The following is a 16,872-nucleotide window of genomic DNA, read 5'->3' on the forward strand; positions in this document are numbered from 1 at the left end:
TCGGAGTGAGAGTTTGTCTTTAATGAGTCCACAAAACAAGTCCAGCTCGATGATCACACGTTTCACATTTTTATTAAAAAAAGAAAAACTATCTACAACAGTGTGAATACAAAAGTAGAAAAATATATTAAACATGAGAGTATTTACAGCAGTTTCACAGATCAGAGCAGCTTCAGGGGGACAGCTTCAGGGGGGACAGCTTCAGGGGGGACAGCTTCAGGGGGGACAGCTTCAGGGGGGACAGCTTCAGGGGGGACAGCTTCAGGGGGACAGCTTCAGGGGGGACAGCTTCAGGGGGGACAGCTTCAGGGGGGACAGCTTCAGGGGGGACAGCTTCGGGGGGACAGCTTCGGGGGGACAGCTTCAGGGGGGACAGCTTCAGGGGGGACAGCTTCAGGGGGGACAGCTTCGGGGGGACAGCTTCGGGGGGACAGCTTCAGGGGGGACAGCTTCAGGGGGGACAGCTTCAGGGGGGACAGCTTCAGGGGGGACAGCTTCAGGGGGCGCCACTGAGGACACTGGAGCTTCAGAAGAACATCCTGGAACGAGACAAGGGCAAGTTCAGAGACACAGGGACACAGTCAGAGGGACACACACAGAGGACACGCACAGTAACATAAGACATAAGTGTCTTATGTCCATAATATGGAAATGTTGGGCGGGCCGGAATAAAACGTCTGGGGGGCTGGATGGGGCCCGCGGGCCACATGTTTTGACTCAGTTGTGCAATTTACATATGATTTAAGGGCGTGGCTGCAGGGGCGTGGCTGCAGAGCCGCGGCACCGAATAACAGGGCAGTTTCGGCCCTGTAGAGGCTCCCTTTAGACGCTCCCTTTAGACGCTCCCTTAGACACCTCCCTTTAGATGCTCCCTTTAGACGCTCCCTTTAGACTCTCCCTTTAGACGCTCCCTTAGACGCCTCCCCTTAGACGCTCCCTTTAGACGCTCCCTTAGACGCTCCCTTAGACGCTCCCTTAGACGCTCCCTTTAGACGCTCCCTTAGACGCCTCCCCTTAGACGCTCCCTTTAGACGCTCCCTTAGACACCTCCCTTTAGGCGCTCCCTTTAGACGCTCCCTTAGACGCTCCCTTAGACGCTCCCTTTAGACGCTCCCTTAGACGCTCCCTTAGACGCTCCCTTTAGACGCTCCCTTAGACGCTCCCTTAGACGCTCCCTTTAGACGCTCCCTTTAGACGCTCCCTTAGACGCTCCCTTTAGACGCTCCCTTAGACGCTCCCTTAAGACGCTCCCTTAAGACGCTCCCTTTAGACGCTCCCATGATTTAAATGTTTTTAACCTGTTTCCATCCACCTCTTAGGTCCTGTGCACACTGGTTGGACCCAAATGGCATTGCTTATTAAAAGAGGATCTTACGTTTCACATGCAAGTGTGATGCATCATGGGAAAGCTTAGGCCTTCTAGTTTCTGCAGATGTGCACATGTCACACTGTCAGGGCTTCAGAACTCACACTACAGAAGCACAAACATAAACCAAACATCCTTTTTTAGTCTCGCCTGAATATTGTCCATTTGTAAATGTCCTAAAGACAGACTTCATTGTGTTTATGCTGTTGTCATGACAACAACTGTGTAAGTTCCACATCTCTAGAACAGAAGCATTTTGGTGCTTTGACCTTTTTGTATCAAAAAGTATATTCAAGTGATCCAAATATGTGCCAAACTGTTTTATTACAGTTTTAGCTCCTTTATGATCATAAAACAAACATGTTGATGTTTTGTAGAACCACTAATACTATGACTGCTAACAACAACAATGTATGTGAAAATGTGTCAATATGAGTTTACCATGAATTTCCCATATAGAGGTGAAAAAATATAATATTTTTATTTTATTTTTGTATTGGTATAATAATACATATATCTAACAAAATGCACGTCCAAAAGGCGAATAAAATCAGAAAATGTTATGCGTAAAATCTAGTCGCCTCCTGCCCAAAAATCTGTCTCTTTACAGCCGTTACGCACGAAAATACAGAGGATTCTGCGTGTGGGACCCCTAAGTCCCTCCCCGCATTCTAAAGCTATTCTTATTGGCTAGAATAAGCAGTGGCTAAGGGCTAAAAACAAGTTAGTTTTGCGCGTCGGAAGCGGCGCATTTTTCCCCCCGGAGGCTGTAGAGGACAAACCCGAGGACAGTGGATGGTCTCATTCTGTAGGAAACAGTCTGAAGAAAAGATCGATGCCAAACACCATCTTATAAGTCAAACAGGTCATTTGTTCTGGACGAGCTTCATCCTGACCATCATCACAGAAGAAAACTTTGTTTACTTGACAATATCTGGAAATGTGAAAACTTCAGTAAAAATACAAGTGTATATTGTTGTTCGATGGTTCTTTACGGACAGACTGAGCAGAAGAATGAACAGAATTAAAGCTGTTTTGTCATAAACACAAACAGGACGTGAGTTTGTAAAAGTTGAGACTTTCTCACAAACTATTGGCAATTGCTTCTTGGGGCAAATTATTCAATGTAAATCAATGACATTCGTTTTGTTGAGAAAATAATCTTTAAAATGATGTATAACTTATGGTATTGACCACGTAAACCAAAGTGATGATGTAAGAGACCATTAGTCATGTGGTAAATGCTCAGGATGGAACATGTTCAACTTCATTAGATTTAGCTCTTTTACATCAAATGGAATCATGACATTTTCATTCAAGAATCGAGACAAAATCATCAAAAAGTCATTTCTACAACGAAAAACTTCAATCATAACTGGACTGAGCCCAGGTCATGAAACACAGTGACCTCTCATCTGACCTGTAGATGTTGGGGTCAGGATCTGACCTGTAGATGTTGGGGTCAGGATCTGACCTGTAGATGTTGAGGTCAGGAGCTCAGGATCTGACCTGTAGATGTTGGGGTCAGGATCTGACCTGTAGATGTTGGGGTCAGGAGCTCAGGATCTGACCTGTAGATGTTGAGGTCAGGATCTGACCTGTAGATGTTGGGGTCAGGAGCTCAGGATCTGACCTGTAGATGTTGAGGTCAGGATCTGACCTGTAGATGTTGGGGTCAGGAGCTCAGGATCTGACCTGTAGATGTTGGGGTCAGGAGCTCAGGATCTGACCTGTAGATGTTGAGGTCAGGAGCTCAGGATCTGACCTGTAGATGTTGAGGTCAGGATCTGACCTGTAGATGTTGGGGTCAGGAGCTCAGGATCTGACCTGTAGATGTTGGGGTCAGGATCTGACCTGTAGATGTTGGGGTCAGGAGCTCAGGATCTGACCTGTAGATGTTGAGGTCAGGATCTGACCTGTAGATGTTGGGGTCAGGAGCTCAGGATCTGACCTGTAGATGTTGGGGTCAGGAGCTCAGGATCTGACCTGTAGATGTTGAGGTCAGGATCTGACCTGTAGATGTTGGGGTCAGGAGCTCAGGATCTGACCTGTAGATGTTGAGGTCAGGATCTGACCTGTAGATGTTGGGGTCAGGAGCTCAGGATCTGACCTGTAGATGTTGAGGTCAGGATCTGACCTGTAGATGTTGGGGTCAGGAGCTCAGGATCTGACCTGTAGATGTTGGGGTCAGGAGCTCAGGATCTGACCTGTAGATGTTGAGGTCAGGATCTGACCTGTAGATGTTGGGGTCAGGAGCTCAGGATCTGACCTGTAGATGTTGGGGTCAGGAGCTCAGGATCTGACCTGTAGATGTTGAGGTCAGGATCTGACCTGTAGATGTTGGGGTCAGGAGCTCAGGATCTGACCTGTAGATGTTGAGGTCAGGATCTGACCTGTAGATGTTGGGGTCAGGAGCTCAGGATCTGACCTGTAGATGTTGGGGTCAGGAGCTCAGGATCTGACCTGTAGATGTTGAGGTCAGGATCTGACCTGTAGATGTTGGGGTCAGGAGCTCAGGATCTGACCTGTAGATGTTGAGGTCAGGATCTGACCTGTAGATGTTGGGGTCAGGAGCTCAGGATCTGACCTGTAGATGTTGAGGTCAGGATCTGACCTGTAGATGTTGGGGTCAGGAGCTCAGGATCTGACCTGTAGATGTTGGGGTCCAGGAGCACAGCCGTGTCTGTGGGCAGTTTGGACAGATGGACCACACGTGTCTTCTGCTGGAGGCGCTCGCTCTCGTTCACCCACACGTCCGGCAGTCTGCGAGCACAACAACATCATCAGCTGGAGTGACCCTGTGACCCTGGAGTGACCCTGTGACCCTGGAGTGACCCTGTGACCCTGGAGTGACCCTGGAGTGACCCTGAGACCCTAGAGCCACAACAACCCATGCTCAATCAGCTGGAGTGACCCTGGAGTCCCTCAAAGGACAAAGTTCAACATTCAAGTGCTTTGCTCAAAGGCAGAGGCAGCACTGGACTCCGCCCCCAGAAAACTGAAGAAATCTGAAGTGATTTCTTGTTTTCTGGTGAATTTTACATTGACTATTTTAGCAGGTCACTCCCCTTCACCCCGTGACCCCCAGGCCCCGAGTTTGGCTGCACAGCCCCTGGCTCAGAGTTTGGCCCCTGGCCCCGAGTTTGGCCCCTGGCCTTGAGTTTGGCTGCACAGCCCCTGGCCCTGAGTTTGGCCCCTGGCCCTGAGTTTGGCCCCTGGCCCTGAGTTTGGCCCCTGGCCCTGAGTTTGGCCCCTGGCCCTGAGTTTGGCCCCTGGCCCTGAGTTTGCCCCCTGGCCCTGAGTTTGCCCCCTGGCTCTGAGTTTGGCTGCACAGCCCCTGGCCCTGAGTTTGGCCCCTGGCCCTGAGTTTGGCCCCTGGCCCCGAGTTTGGCCCCTGGCCCCGAGTTTGGCCCCTGGCCCCGAGTTTGGCCCCTGGCCCCGACAGCAGAGGCCTCGACATTAGTGTGACAGTGAACAGCAGATGTTCTTAAACCTCAGGAACCTGTGATGCCACGCCCAGGGGCGGAGCCAGAAGCACTTTCCTCTCCTCCCCCGTGGACTGAGAGGCTCCAGGTCCTGCTCTACCCTGACCTCTAACCTCTGACCCAGGTCCTGCTCTACCCTGACCCTGACCTCTAACCTCTGACCCCTGACCCAGGTCCTGCTCTACCCTGACCCTGACCTCTAACCTCTGACCCCTGACCCAGGTCCTGCTCTATCCTGACCTCTAACCTCTGACCCTGCCTTCCATTCATTCAGCCTTTTGCATCTTTCTCTGTGAATGAGGCTCAAACCAGCAGAACTGTCATTTCCTAACCACGCCCACTGCTCACAGCACATGGAGCTACTGCACATGGAGCTACAGCACATGGAGCTACAGCACATGGAGCTGCTGCACATGGAGCTACAGCACATGGAGCTGCTGCATATGGAGCTGCAGCACATTGAGCTGCTGCACATGGAGCTACTGCACATGGAGCTGCTGCACATGGAGCTACAGCACATGGAGCTGCAGCACATTGAGCTACTGCACATGGAGCTAGTGCACATGGAGCTACAGCACATGGAGCTACAGCACATGGAGCTACAGCACATGGAGCTGCTGCATATGGAGCTGCAGCACATTGAGCTGCTGCACATGGAGCTGCTGCACATGGAGCTACTGCACATGGAGCTGCTGCACATGGAGCTACAGCACATGGAGCTGCAGCACATTGAGCTACTGCACATGGAGCTACTGCACATGGAGCTACAGCACATGGAGCTACAGCACATGGAGCTGCTGCACATGGAGCTACTGCACATGGAGCTACAGCACATGGAGCTGCAGCACATGGAGCTGCTGCACATGGAGCTACAGCACATGGAGCTGCTGCACATGGAGCTACTGCACATGGAGCTACAGCACATGGAGCTGCAGCACATGGAGCTACTGCACATGGAGCTACAGCACATGGAGCTGCTGCACATGGAGCTGCTGCACATGGAGCTACAGCACATGGAGCTACAGCACATGGAGCTGCTGCACATGGAGCTACAGCACATGGAGCTGCTGCACATGGAGCTGCTGCACATGGAGCTACAGCACATGGAGCTACTGCACATGGAGCTGCTGCACATGGAGCTACAGCACATGGAGCTACAGCACATGGAGCTGCTGCACATGGAGCTGCTGCACACGGAGCTACAGCACACGGAGCTGCTGCACATGGAGCTACAGCATATGGAGCTACTGCACATGGAGCTACAGCATATGGAGCTACTGCACATGGAGCTGCTGCACATGGAGCTACAGCACATGGAGCTGCTGCACATGGAGCTACAGCATATGGAGCTACTGCACATGGAGCTACAGCATATGGAGCTACTGCACATGGAGCTACAGCACATGGAGCTGCTGCACATGGAGCTGCTGCACATGGAGCTGCTGCACATGGAGCTGCTGCACATGGAGCTACAGCACATGGAGCTGCTGCACATGGAGCTACAGCACATGGAGCTGCAGCACATGGAGCTACTGCACATGGAGCTACTGCACATGGAGCTACTGCACATGGAGCTGCAGCACATGGAGCTACTGCACATGGAGCTACTGCACATGGAGCTACAGCACATGGAGCTACAGCACATGGAGCTACTGCACATGGAGCTACTGCACATGGAGCTGCTGCACATGGAGCTGCTGCACATGGAGCTACAGCACATGGAGCTACAGCACATGGAGCTACAGCACATGGAGCTGCTGCACATGGAGCTACAGCACATGGAGCTACAGCACATGGAGCTACAGCACATGGAGCTACTGCACATGGAGCTACTGCACATGGAGCTGCTGCACATGGAGCTACTGCACATGGAGCTGCTGCACATGGAGCTACTGCACATGGAGCTGCTGCACATGGAGCTACTGCACATGGAGCTACAGCATATGGAGCTACTGCACATGGAGCTACAGCATATGGAGCTACTGCACATGGAGCTACAGCATATGGAGCTACTGCACATGGAGCTGCTGCACATGGAGCTACAGCACATGGCGCTGCAGCACATGGAGCTACAGCACATGGAGCTACAGCACATGGAGCTACAGCACATGGAGCTGCTGCACATGGAGCTACAGCATATGGAGCTGCTGCACATGGAGCTACAGCACATGGAGCTACAGCACATGGAGCTACAGCACATGGAGCTACTGCACATGGAGCTACTGCACATGGAGCTACAGCACATGGAGCTACTGCACATGGAGCTACAGAAAATGGACCTGCTGCACATGGAGCTACAGCACATGGAGCTACAGCCACATAAAGACTTACATGTCCTCAGGAGTCCACATAAAGACTTACATGTCCTCAGGAGGAGTCCACATAAAGACTTACATGTCCTCAGGAGGAGTCCACATAAAGACTTACATGTCCTCAGGAGGAGTCCACATAAAGACTTACATGTCCTCAGGAGTCCACATTAAGACTTACATGTCCTCAAGAGTCCACATAAAGACTTAACATGTCCTCAGGAGGAGTCCACATAAAGACTTAACATGTCCTCAAGAGTCCACATAAAGACTTAACATGTCCTCAGGAGGAGTCCACATAAAGACTTAACATGTCCTCAGGAGGAGTCCACATAAAGACTTACATGTCCTCAGGAGGAGTCCACATAAAGACTTACATGTCCTCAGGAGTCCACATTAAGACTTACATGTCCTCAGGAGGAGTCTACATAAAGACTTACATGTCCTCAGGAGTCCACATAAAGACTTACATGTCCTCAGGAGTCCACATTAAGACTTAACATGTCCTCAGGAGGAGTCCACATAAAGACTTACATGTCCTCAGGAGTCCAGTGCAGCAGGACTTTGACCTTCCCAGACTCCTCCTTCCTCCGGGCGATCACCTGTCACATGATTCATGATGTTCAGTTATAAAGACATATTTACAGTTATAAACATCAGGTCACATGATCAGGTCACATGATCAGACAGACTTAGTGCTTGTGTGAAGGAGATAAAAACCTGGAGGACACTAAATGATCTGCTTCTTAATCCTGAACAAACCGAGGTCATTGTGCTGGAGGTCATTGAGGTCAATGTGCTGGAGGTCATTGTGCTGGAGGTCATTGTGCTGGAGGTCATTGAGGTCAATGTGCTGAAGGTCATTGTGCTGGAGGTCATTGAGGTCATTGTGCTGGAGGTCATTGTGCTGGAGGTCATTGTGCTGGAGGTCATTGAGGTCAATGTGCTGAAGGTCATTGTGCTGGAGGTCATTGTGCTGGAGGTCATTGTGCTGGAGGTCATTGAGGTCAATGTGCTGGAGGTCATTGTGCTGGAGGTCATTGAGGTCAATGTGCTGAAGGTCATTGTGCTGGAGGTCATTGAGGTCATTGTGCTGGAGGTCATTGTGCTGGAGGTCATTGTGCTGGAGGTCATTGAGGTCAATGTGCTGAAGGTCATTGTGCTGGAGGTCATTGTGCTGGAGGTCATTGAGGTCAATGTGCTGGAGGTCATTGTGCTGGAGGTCATTGAGGTCAATGTGCTGAAGGTCATTGTGCTGGAGGTCATTGAGGTCATTGTGCTGGAGGTCATTGTGCTGGAGGTCATTGTGCTGGAGGTCATTGTGCTGGAGGTCATTGAGGTCAATGTGCTGAAGGTCATTGTGCTGGAGGTCATTGAGGTCATTGTGCTGGAGGTCATTGTGCTGAGGTCATTGTGCTGGAGGTCATTGTGCTGAGGTCATTGAGGTCAATGTGCTGAAGGTCATTGTGCTGGAGGTCATTGTGCTGGAGGTCATTGTGCTGGAGGTCATTGTGCTGGAGGTCATTGTGCAGATAGCCTCACTGAAGCCTCCAGTTCGACTGTAAGAAACCTCAGAGTCTGATTGGACCAGGAGCTCTCATTTAAAGCTCATGTAAATCAAGTCTGTAAAACAGACTCTTTCGTCTGTGTAATAAAGATCAAATCAGAAGAATCCGGCCTAAAAGTGAAGCTGAAACGTCTCCTGCATTTGTAACGTCTAGATTCTCCTGTAACTCCTGCTCACAGCAGGTCCTAAAAGATCCATAAAAAGCTTTAACTGGTTCAAAATGCAGCAGCAAGATTACAAACAGCAACTAAAAGAAGAGAGCACATTACACCGGTGCTGGAGTCTCTTCACTGGCTCCTGTCCAGTTTAGAATCACATTTAAACTCCTCCTCCTGATTTACAAAGCCATAAATGACATGGCCCCTCCTACCTCAAAGATGCTATAGAACCATCTCATCCAATCAGAGCTCTTCACTCTCTAAATGCTGGCCTTCTGGTGGTCCCAAGAGTCTCTAAAAGCACAGTAGGAGGTAGAGTTCTGTCCATGTTAAAGAGGCGACACAGTCTCTTCATTTAAGTCCAGGATTAAAACGTTCCTCTTTGAAATGACTGTCAGACCAGTTATAACAGAAATATAAACCTACAGCTTCAGCTCCGCTGCCCTAGCAGCAACTCTGAACTGGTTCTCCTCCTGGGGAGCTGGTTCTCCTGCTGGGGAGCTGGTTCTCCTCCTGTGGAGCTGGTTCTCCTCCTGTGGAGCTGTGGAGCTGGTTCTCCTCCTGTGGAGCTGTGGAGCTGGTTCTCTTCCTGTGGAGCTGGTTCTCTTCCTGAACTCCTCCCGAGGAGCTGGAACTCCTCCCGAGGAGAGCTGGTTCTCCTCCATCTGAGGAGCTGGTTCTCCTCCTCCTGACGAGCTGGTTCTCCTCCTGACAAACTGGTTCTCCTCCTGACGAACTGGTTCTCCTCCTGAGGAGCTGGTTCTCCTCCTGAGGAGCTGGTTCTCCTCCTGAGGAGCTGGTTCTCCTCCTGAGGAGCTGGTTCTCCTCCTGACTGGTTCTCTCTCGCGTCCTCCTGTGAGAGTCAGATCTCTCCTTCACTCTAGAAACCTGGAGGAGTTCCACTTTCTCCCAAGGAGCTAGTTTTTCCTGCAGAAGGAGGTTCTAAGGACAGAGGACTTTGGGACATCGTCCCTCGTCCCCACAGACATCGTTTAATCCGTTTTTCAATGTCGTGTGGGAGGAGACTAAAGGGGGCGTGTGGGGTGAGCCTAAAAGGGGCGTGTGGGGTGAGCCTAAAGGGGGCGTGTGGGGGGAGCCTAAAGGGGGCGTGTGGGGGGAGCCTAAAGGGGCGTGTGGGGCTGTACCGTGCTGTGGAACACCACACTGTGCCCGCTGCCCAGGCTCTCGATGTGGGTCGCCAGGTTGAGGCAGATCGCTCTGTGGCGAATGGCGTCCATCGTCTGAGCGTCAAAGAAGTCGTGCGGGCGAGCTGCGAGATAGAGAGGAGAGCGTGCAAAGAGGCGCCATCATGTCCAGAACCAGGTCAGACAAATCAGAACTATATTATAAACATACAAGAAACGTGGGCGTGGCCTTTACTCTTCCTCACACAGGGCAGACATAAGAGGGCGTGGCCCTCACGTTCTGTACTGAAGTTAGACCTGATTTACTTTCTGCAGAGTCAGATGGAGGTGAACACGAGTACAATGGATCTGGAGCGGAGCCGGGCGAGGGGACGGGCAGGGGGAGGGGTGGGAGGACGGGCGAGGGGACGGGCAGGGGGAGGGGTGGGAGGACGGGCGAGGGGACGGGCAGGGGGAGGGGTGGGAGGACGGTCGAGGGGACGGGCAGGGGGAGGGGTGGGAGGACGGGCGAGGGGACGGGCAGGGGGAGGGGTGGGAGGACGGGCGAGGGGACGGGCAGGGGGAGGGGGTGGGAGGACGGGCGAGGGGACGGGCAGGGGGAGGGGTGGGAGGACGGGCAGGGGGACGGGCAGGGGGAGGGGTGGGAGGACGGGCAGGGGGAGGGGTGGGAGGACGGGCGGGACGTCTGATGACATTGGGGCTCGTTTGGAGGACGAATAATGTGACGATTTTGGTCCAATGTTCAGATACAAATTTAAAGTAAAAAAATAGTTTCACTGTCTCACTGGCGCCCCCTGCCGTCCTGGCACCCCCTGCCGTCCTGGCACCCCCTGCCGTCCTGGCGCCCCCTGCCGTCCTGGCGCCCCCTGCCGTCCTGGCGCCCCCTGCCGTCCTGGCGCCCCCTGCCGTCCTGGCGCCCCCTGCTGTCCTGGCGCCCCCTGCTGTCCTGGACAAGGATCACACTCTTTTACAAACATCGTCCTTTAAATACTTAAAGAACAGACTTTTTACGACAGACGTTATGTTTCTGATCAGAGCACTGCGTTTCCCATCATGCATTTGGACTTTGTAGTCCATGAAGCCGTGGCAGTTGCTTTTCACCGGCTGCATCGCCTTAAGCCGCACCTGTCCCTGCCGCACCTGTCCCTGCCGCACCTGTCCCTGCCGCACCTGCCCCAGCCGCACCTGCCCCAGCCGCACCTGCCCCAGCCGCAGGTCAGGGCGGGTCAAGAGAGGAAGAGTTAGTGTGGTTAAGTGAGTGGGTGTGGTTAAGTGAGTGGGTGTGGTTAAGTGAGTGGGTGTGGTTAAGTGAGTGGGTGTGGTTAAGTGAGTGGGTGTGGTTAAGTCATGGGTTGGAAAAACCCCGGGCCTCAGGGCCTGCCATGAACACAATACATGGATACTTTAGGGGTGTACTTTTGGAGGGGTGTACTTTTGGAGGGGTGTACTTTTGGGCTGTACTTTTGGGCTGTACTTTTGGGGTGTACTTTTGGGGTGTACTTTTGGGGTGTACTTTAGGGGTGTACTTTTGGGCTGTACTTTAGGGGTGTACTTTTGGGCTGTACTTTAGGGCTGTACTTTTGGGCTGTACTTTTGGGCTGTACTTTTGGGCTGTACTTTTGGGCTGTACTTTTGGGCTGTACTTTTGGGCTGTACTTTTGGGCTGTACTTTAGGGCTGTACTTTAGGGCTGTACTTTTGGGCTGTACTTTTGGGCTGTACTTTAGGGGTGTACTTTTGGGCTGTACTTTTGGGCTGTACTTTAGGGCTGTACTTTTGGGCTGTACTTTTGGGCTGTACTTTTGGGCTGTACTTTTGGGCTGTACTTTTGGGCTGTACTTTAGGGCTGTACTTTAGGGGTGTACTTTTGGGCTGTACTTTTGGGCTGTACTTTAGGGCTGTACTTTAGGGCTGTACTTTTGGGCTGTACTTTTGGGCTGTACTTTTGGGCTGTACTTTTGGGCTGTACTTTTGGGCTGTACTTTTGGGCTGTACTTTTGGGCTGTACTTTTGGGCTGTACTTTTGGGCTGTACTTTAGGGCTGTACTTTTGGGCTGTACTTTTGGGCTGTACTTTTGGGCTGTACTTTTGGGCTGTACTTTTGGGCTGTACTTTTGGGCTGTACTTTAGGGCTGTACTTTTGGGCTGTACTTTAGGGCTGTACTTTTGGGCTGTACTTTTGGGCTGTACTTTTGGGGTGTACTTTTGGGGTGTACTTTTGGGCTGTACTTTTGGGCTGTACTTTAGGGGTGTACTTTTGGGCTGTACTTTTGGGCTGTACTTTTGGGCTGTACTTTTGGGCTGTACTTTTGGGCTGTACTTTTGGGCTGTACTTTTGGGCTGTACTTTTGGGCTGTACTTTTGGGCTGTACTTTTGGGCTGTACTTTTGGGCTGTACTTTTGGGCTGTACTTTTGGGCTGTACTTTAGGGGTGTACTTTTGGCATAGGGAAAAAGACAAAACATCACCAACGATCAAGGACTGGACTGAGACAGGGACAGACATCAGGCAAATGGAAAAATGATATTTAGACTGAATTTGAAATAGACATATTGATCGAGTTCAAGTTGTGGTTATTGTTTATTATTGTTGATGTGTTTGTTTGTTTCTGTTTGTGTCCTTTCAGGTTTGGTTTACCCGTGCGAGGAGGAGGGGCCCTGGTGGTCCGCGCACCGCAGCCTGGGAAGCATGAAGTATAATCTAACCTTTGGAGTGCAGAGAAGTGCACTTACGCAGAGAGCGCCGCTGCCGGCTCCGGGCCTTCCTCCGCTTCAAGCCGGCCTTGGACGGGGACTCGTCCTTAGCCCTGCTGTGACCAGGCACTCGGGACGAGCTGTGGTCGCTGAAGTGGGTGGGCACGTGGCGGGCCAGACCCCCCTGAGAGGAGAAAGTGGCAGTGCATCCTCCGACCAGGCACTGCACAAGGGACAAGGACACGACGTCACAACAGAGGAGTCTCCAGGGGACATCCAGAGTAAAGAACAAGACTCTGGTTAAGGGCCCTTTGTACGTGCTGGATTCAGGGGCCTTTACAGTGTGGCCCCCACAGTCTGGCCCCCACAGTGTGGCCCCCTGCTGGGTCAATATTTTGGATTTGACAGTATTTGAGACTCACCTTAAAGGGCTTGTCCCCGCTGTGGCTCAACATGTGTCTCTGCAGCCAACTCTGACTGGTGGACGGAGTGTTGTAGACTTTACACCCTTTCCACAGACACACGAACACCTGCTGGAGGACGAGAAGGTCAGAGACATGACACGCCCTTTCCACAAACACACCAACACCTGCTGGAGGACGAGAAGGTCAGAGATATGACACGCCCTTTCCACAGACACACCAACACCTGCTGGAGGACGAGAGGGTCAGAGACATGACACGCCCTTTCCACAGACACACCAACACCTGCTGGAGGACGAGAGGGTCAGAGACATGACACGCCCTTTCCACAGACACACCAACACCTGCTGGAGGACGAGAGGGTCAGAGACATGACACGCCCTTTCCACAGACACACCAACACCTGCTGGAGGACGAGAGGGTCAGAGACATGACACGCCCTTTCCACAGACACACCAACACCTGCTGGAGGACGAGAAGGTCAGAGATATGACACGCCCTTTCCACAGACACACCAACACCTGCTGGAGGACGAGAGGGTCAGAGACATGACACGCCCTTTCCACAGACACACCAACACCTGCTGGAGGACGAGAGGGTCAGAGACATGACACGCCCTTTCCACAGACACACCAACACCTGCTGGAGGACGAGAGGGTCAGAGACATGACACGCCCTTTCCACAGACACACCAACACCTGCTGGAGGACGAGAAGGTCAGAGATATGACACGCCCTTTCCACAGACACACCAACACCTGCTGGAGGACGAGAGGGTCAGAGACATGACACGCCCTTTCCACAGACACACCAACACCTGCTGGAGGACGAGAGGGTCAGAGACATGACACGCCCTTTCCACAGACACACCAACACCTGCTGGAGGACGAGAGGGTCAGAGACATGACACGCCCTTTCCACAGACACACCAACACCTGCTGGAGGACGAGAGGGTCAGAGACATGACACGCCCTTTCCACAGACACACCAACACCTGCTGGAGGACGAGAGGGTCAGAGACATGACACGCCCTCAGTGGAAGTTTATGGATCATTGTGATTATTCAGGACATTATCATTGTAAGAGCAAAAATATCATAAAAATTGCTAATAATAAAGAATTGTTGTGGCATTGATAACGAGTCGTTTAGTTAAGTCCAAACATGAGCTGTGAGTGCACTCTCTCACCCCTCCTCTCTGGACGTCCACGTGTCCGTCCCGGAGGTGGTCAGCCAGGTCAGGGCTGGAGGGGAAGGGCAGTCCACACAGGTCCCAGCAGCAGGAGTAGTTCAGGGGAGCGACTGGTCTCTTCTGCTCCAGCACCAGACACAAGCTGCGGTCACACACGGGACACGTCACACACGGGACACGCGGGACGCGTCACACGCGGGACGCGTCACACGCGGGACACGTCACACGCGGGACACGTCACACGCGGGACACGTCACACGCGGGACACGTCACACGCGGGACACGACACACGCCGAGGTAAGGAGTGAAGTAGCAGGAGCCACGGCTCGTGTTCAGGCGTGTTCAGGCAGTGGCTCGTGTTCAGGCGTGTTCAGGCAGTGGCTCGTGTTCAGGCCGTGGCTCGTGTTCAGGCCGTGGCTCGTGTTCAGGCCGTGGCTCGTGTTCAGGCCGTGGCTCGTGTTCAGGTGTGTTCAGGCCGTGGCTCGTGTTCAGGCGTGTTCAGGCCGTGGCTCGTGTTCAGGCCGTGGCTCGTGTTCAGGCCGTGGCTCGTGTTCAGGCCGTGGCTCGTGTTCAGGCCGTGGCTCGTGTTCAGGCCGTGGCTCGTGTTCAGGTGTGTTCAGGCCGTGGCTCGTGTTCAGGTGTGTTCAGGCCGTGGCTCGTGTTCAGGCGTGTTCAGGCCGTGGCTCGTGTTCAGGCCGTGGCTCGTGTTCAGGCCGTGGCTCGTGTTCAGGTGTGTTCAGGCCGTGGCTCGTGTTCAGGCCGTGGCTCGTGTTCAGGCCGTGGCTCGTGTTCAGGTGTGTTCAGGCCGTGGCTCGTGTTCAGGTGTGTTCAGGCCGTGGCTCGTGTTCAGGCGTGTTCAGGCCGTGGCTCGTGTTCAGGCCGTGGCTCGTGTTCAGGCCGTGGCTCGTGTTCAGGCCGTGGCTCGTGTTCAGGCCGTGGCTCGTGTTCAGGCCGTGGCTCGTGTTCAGGCCGTGGCTCGTGTTCAGGCCGTGGCTCGTGTTCAGGTGTGTTCAGGCCGTGGCTCGTGTTCAGGTGTGTTCAGGCCGTGGCTCGTGTTCAGGCGTGTTCAGGCCGTGGCTCGTGTTCAGGCCGTGGCTCGTGTTCAGGCCGTGGCTCGTGTTCAGGCCGTGGCTCGTGTTCAGGCCGTGGCTCGTGTTCAGGTGTGTTCAGGCCTGTTCAGGTGAAGCTGTAGGTCGTGAGAGGCTCGTTCTGCTCTCTGATTGGACAATCCTCTTGAACCAAAACATCACATGACAAGTCAACATCGTGTTCAGTTTTACAGTACAAACCATTATGATTGACATGAGTAATATGAGAGTTCAGAGTTCACAGGGACACGCGGGCCCCTGGGGGCTCCTGGGGGCCCCTGGGGGCTCCTGGGGGCTCAGACCACTTTTAAGTCGGATTTCCCCAGCAACAAAAACTTTTACACTTTCGATCATTTCTGGTCGAAACTACTCGGTCGGACACTGACCTGTCTTGCTCCGCGGGCCCCGGAGGCCCCTCTGCACTGGTGTCCGGGGCCACGCTGCCGGGGCTGGCTCTCTCTGTCTTTGTGCGCTCCGCAGACCCCCCCGGCCTCAGTCTTTGTTCGGAGTCCAGCGGGACCCGGGAGCCCTCTGGGGGCCCGTCACTGCTGCTCGCCAGACTGCCCTGCGCGGGGCCCTTCTCGGGCTCTTCTTCCTCCGCGGGGTCAGAGCCCGTGTCCAGGAGCCGTGTTCTGGAGCGAGCCTCGTGCTCCGGACCGTGCTCCGGACCGTGCCCGCGCTGCCCGGGCCCGTGGCCGTCCTTGCCTGGTTCCGGTGAGGAGTCGTCGGTGTCCGGCTCTGCCCCGGTGCCCGCGGCCCCGGTGCGCGCGGCCCCGGTGCTCGCGGGGGCCCCGGTGCTCGCCTCCACGGCCGCGGGGGACTCGGGACTGTCGTACGGACTTTTGGTTAAGATCTGGGGCATTTTCCTCCGCGTCTCGTGAACTCCGAGCTCAAAGTTTGAGTGTGTCCTTTCTCTGGCCCCGCGCATGGGCCCCGCGCATGGGCCCCGCGTCCCAAGCACAACAGGGGTCTGAGCGCGTGACGTCATGCGCCATGCCACAGATCGTGTGTGAGGAGGATGCTCGGCCTGAGCCTGAGATCTGCTTTAGTGTAAAAGGTCAGAACTGCGAGTCTGACCCGCGAGAGTCTCTTGGTCCTTTTCTACTGTAACCACAATGACATTTACACATAATGAACCATAAAACACACTAAAGATAATAAGTCATAATGAGTCATAATGAGTCATAATAAGTCATAATAAGTCATAATGAGTCATAATAAGTCATAAAGAGTCATAATGAGTCATAATAAATCATAATAAGTCATAATAAGTCATAATGAGTCATAATAAGTCATAATGAGTCATAATAAGTCATAATAAGTCATAATGAGTCATAATAAGTCATAAAGAGTCATAATAAGTCATAAAGAGTCATAATAAGTCATAAAGAGTCATAATAAGTCATAATGAGTCATAATAAGTCATAATAAGTCATAATGAGTCATAATAA

The 16,872-nt window shown here is 52.9% G+C and overlaps 1 protein-coding gene across 2 annotated transcripts; it reads right to left on the reverse strand.

The window, feature by feature from the left end:
• LOC140367910 (zinc finger protein aebp2-like) lies at positions 1-16,363 on the reverse strand. 2 transcript variants are annotated; one of them, XM_072454687.1, is made up of 9 exons: positions 15,808-16,363; positions 14,331-14,475; positions 13,145-13,252; positions 12,762-12,945; positions 10,031-10,155; positions 7,695-7,762; positions 4,016-4,129; positions 511-539; positions 1-199 (listed from the first exon to the last, which is right to left on the reverse strand). In XM_072454687.1, the coding sequence occupies exons 1-8, from the start codon at positions 16,347-16,349 to the stop codon at positions 527-529; spliced, it is 1,299 nt and encodes a 432-aa protein (XP_072310788.1). In that variant the 5' UTR covers positions 16,350-16,363; the 3' UTR covers positions 1-199; positions 511-526. The 2 variants fall into 2 exon arrangements, with proteins under 2 accessions (XP_072310788.1, XP_072310787.1); XM_072454686.1 differs by having other exon boundaries at positions 13,145-13,255.
• Positions 16,364-16,872: the final 509 nt, after the last annotated feature.

Source organism: Eucyclogobius newberryi, unplaced genomic scaffold, assembly GCF_026437365.1.
Source record: "Eucyclogobius newberryi isolate DKJ021-1_F unplaced genomic scaffold, fEucNew1.0.hap1 SCAF_2, whole genome shotgun sequence".
NCBI classification, from domain to species: domain Eukaryota; kingdom Metazoa; phylum Chordata; class Actinopteri; order Gobiiformes; family Gobiidae; genus Eucyclogobius; species Eucyclogobius newberryi.

Bases quoted from the DNA above. Each gene is read 5' to 3' on its own strand.
- LOC140367910 (XM_072454686.1), bottom strand. From the start codon at position 16,349: ATGCGCGGGGCCAGAGAAAGGACACACTCAAACTTTGAGCTCGGAGTT. The intron at 13,256-14,330 runs GTGAGAGAGTGC...CTCGTCCTCCAG, and splicing joins TGGACGTCCAGAGAGGAGGG to CAGGTGTTCGTGTGTCTGTG. The intron at 7,763-10,030 runs GTACAGCCCCAC...ATCATGTGACAG, and splicing joins GTGTGGTGTTCCACAGCACG to GTGATCGCCCGGAGGAAGGA.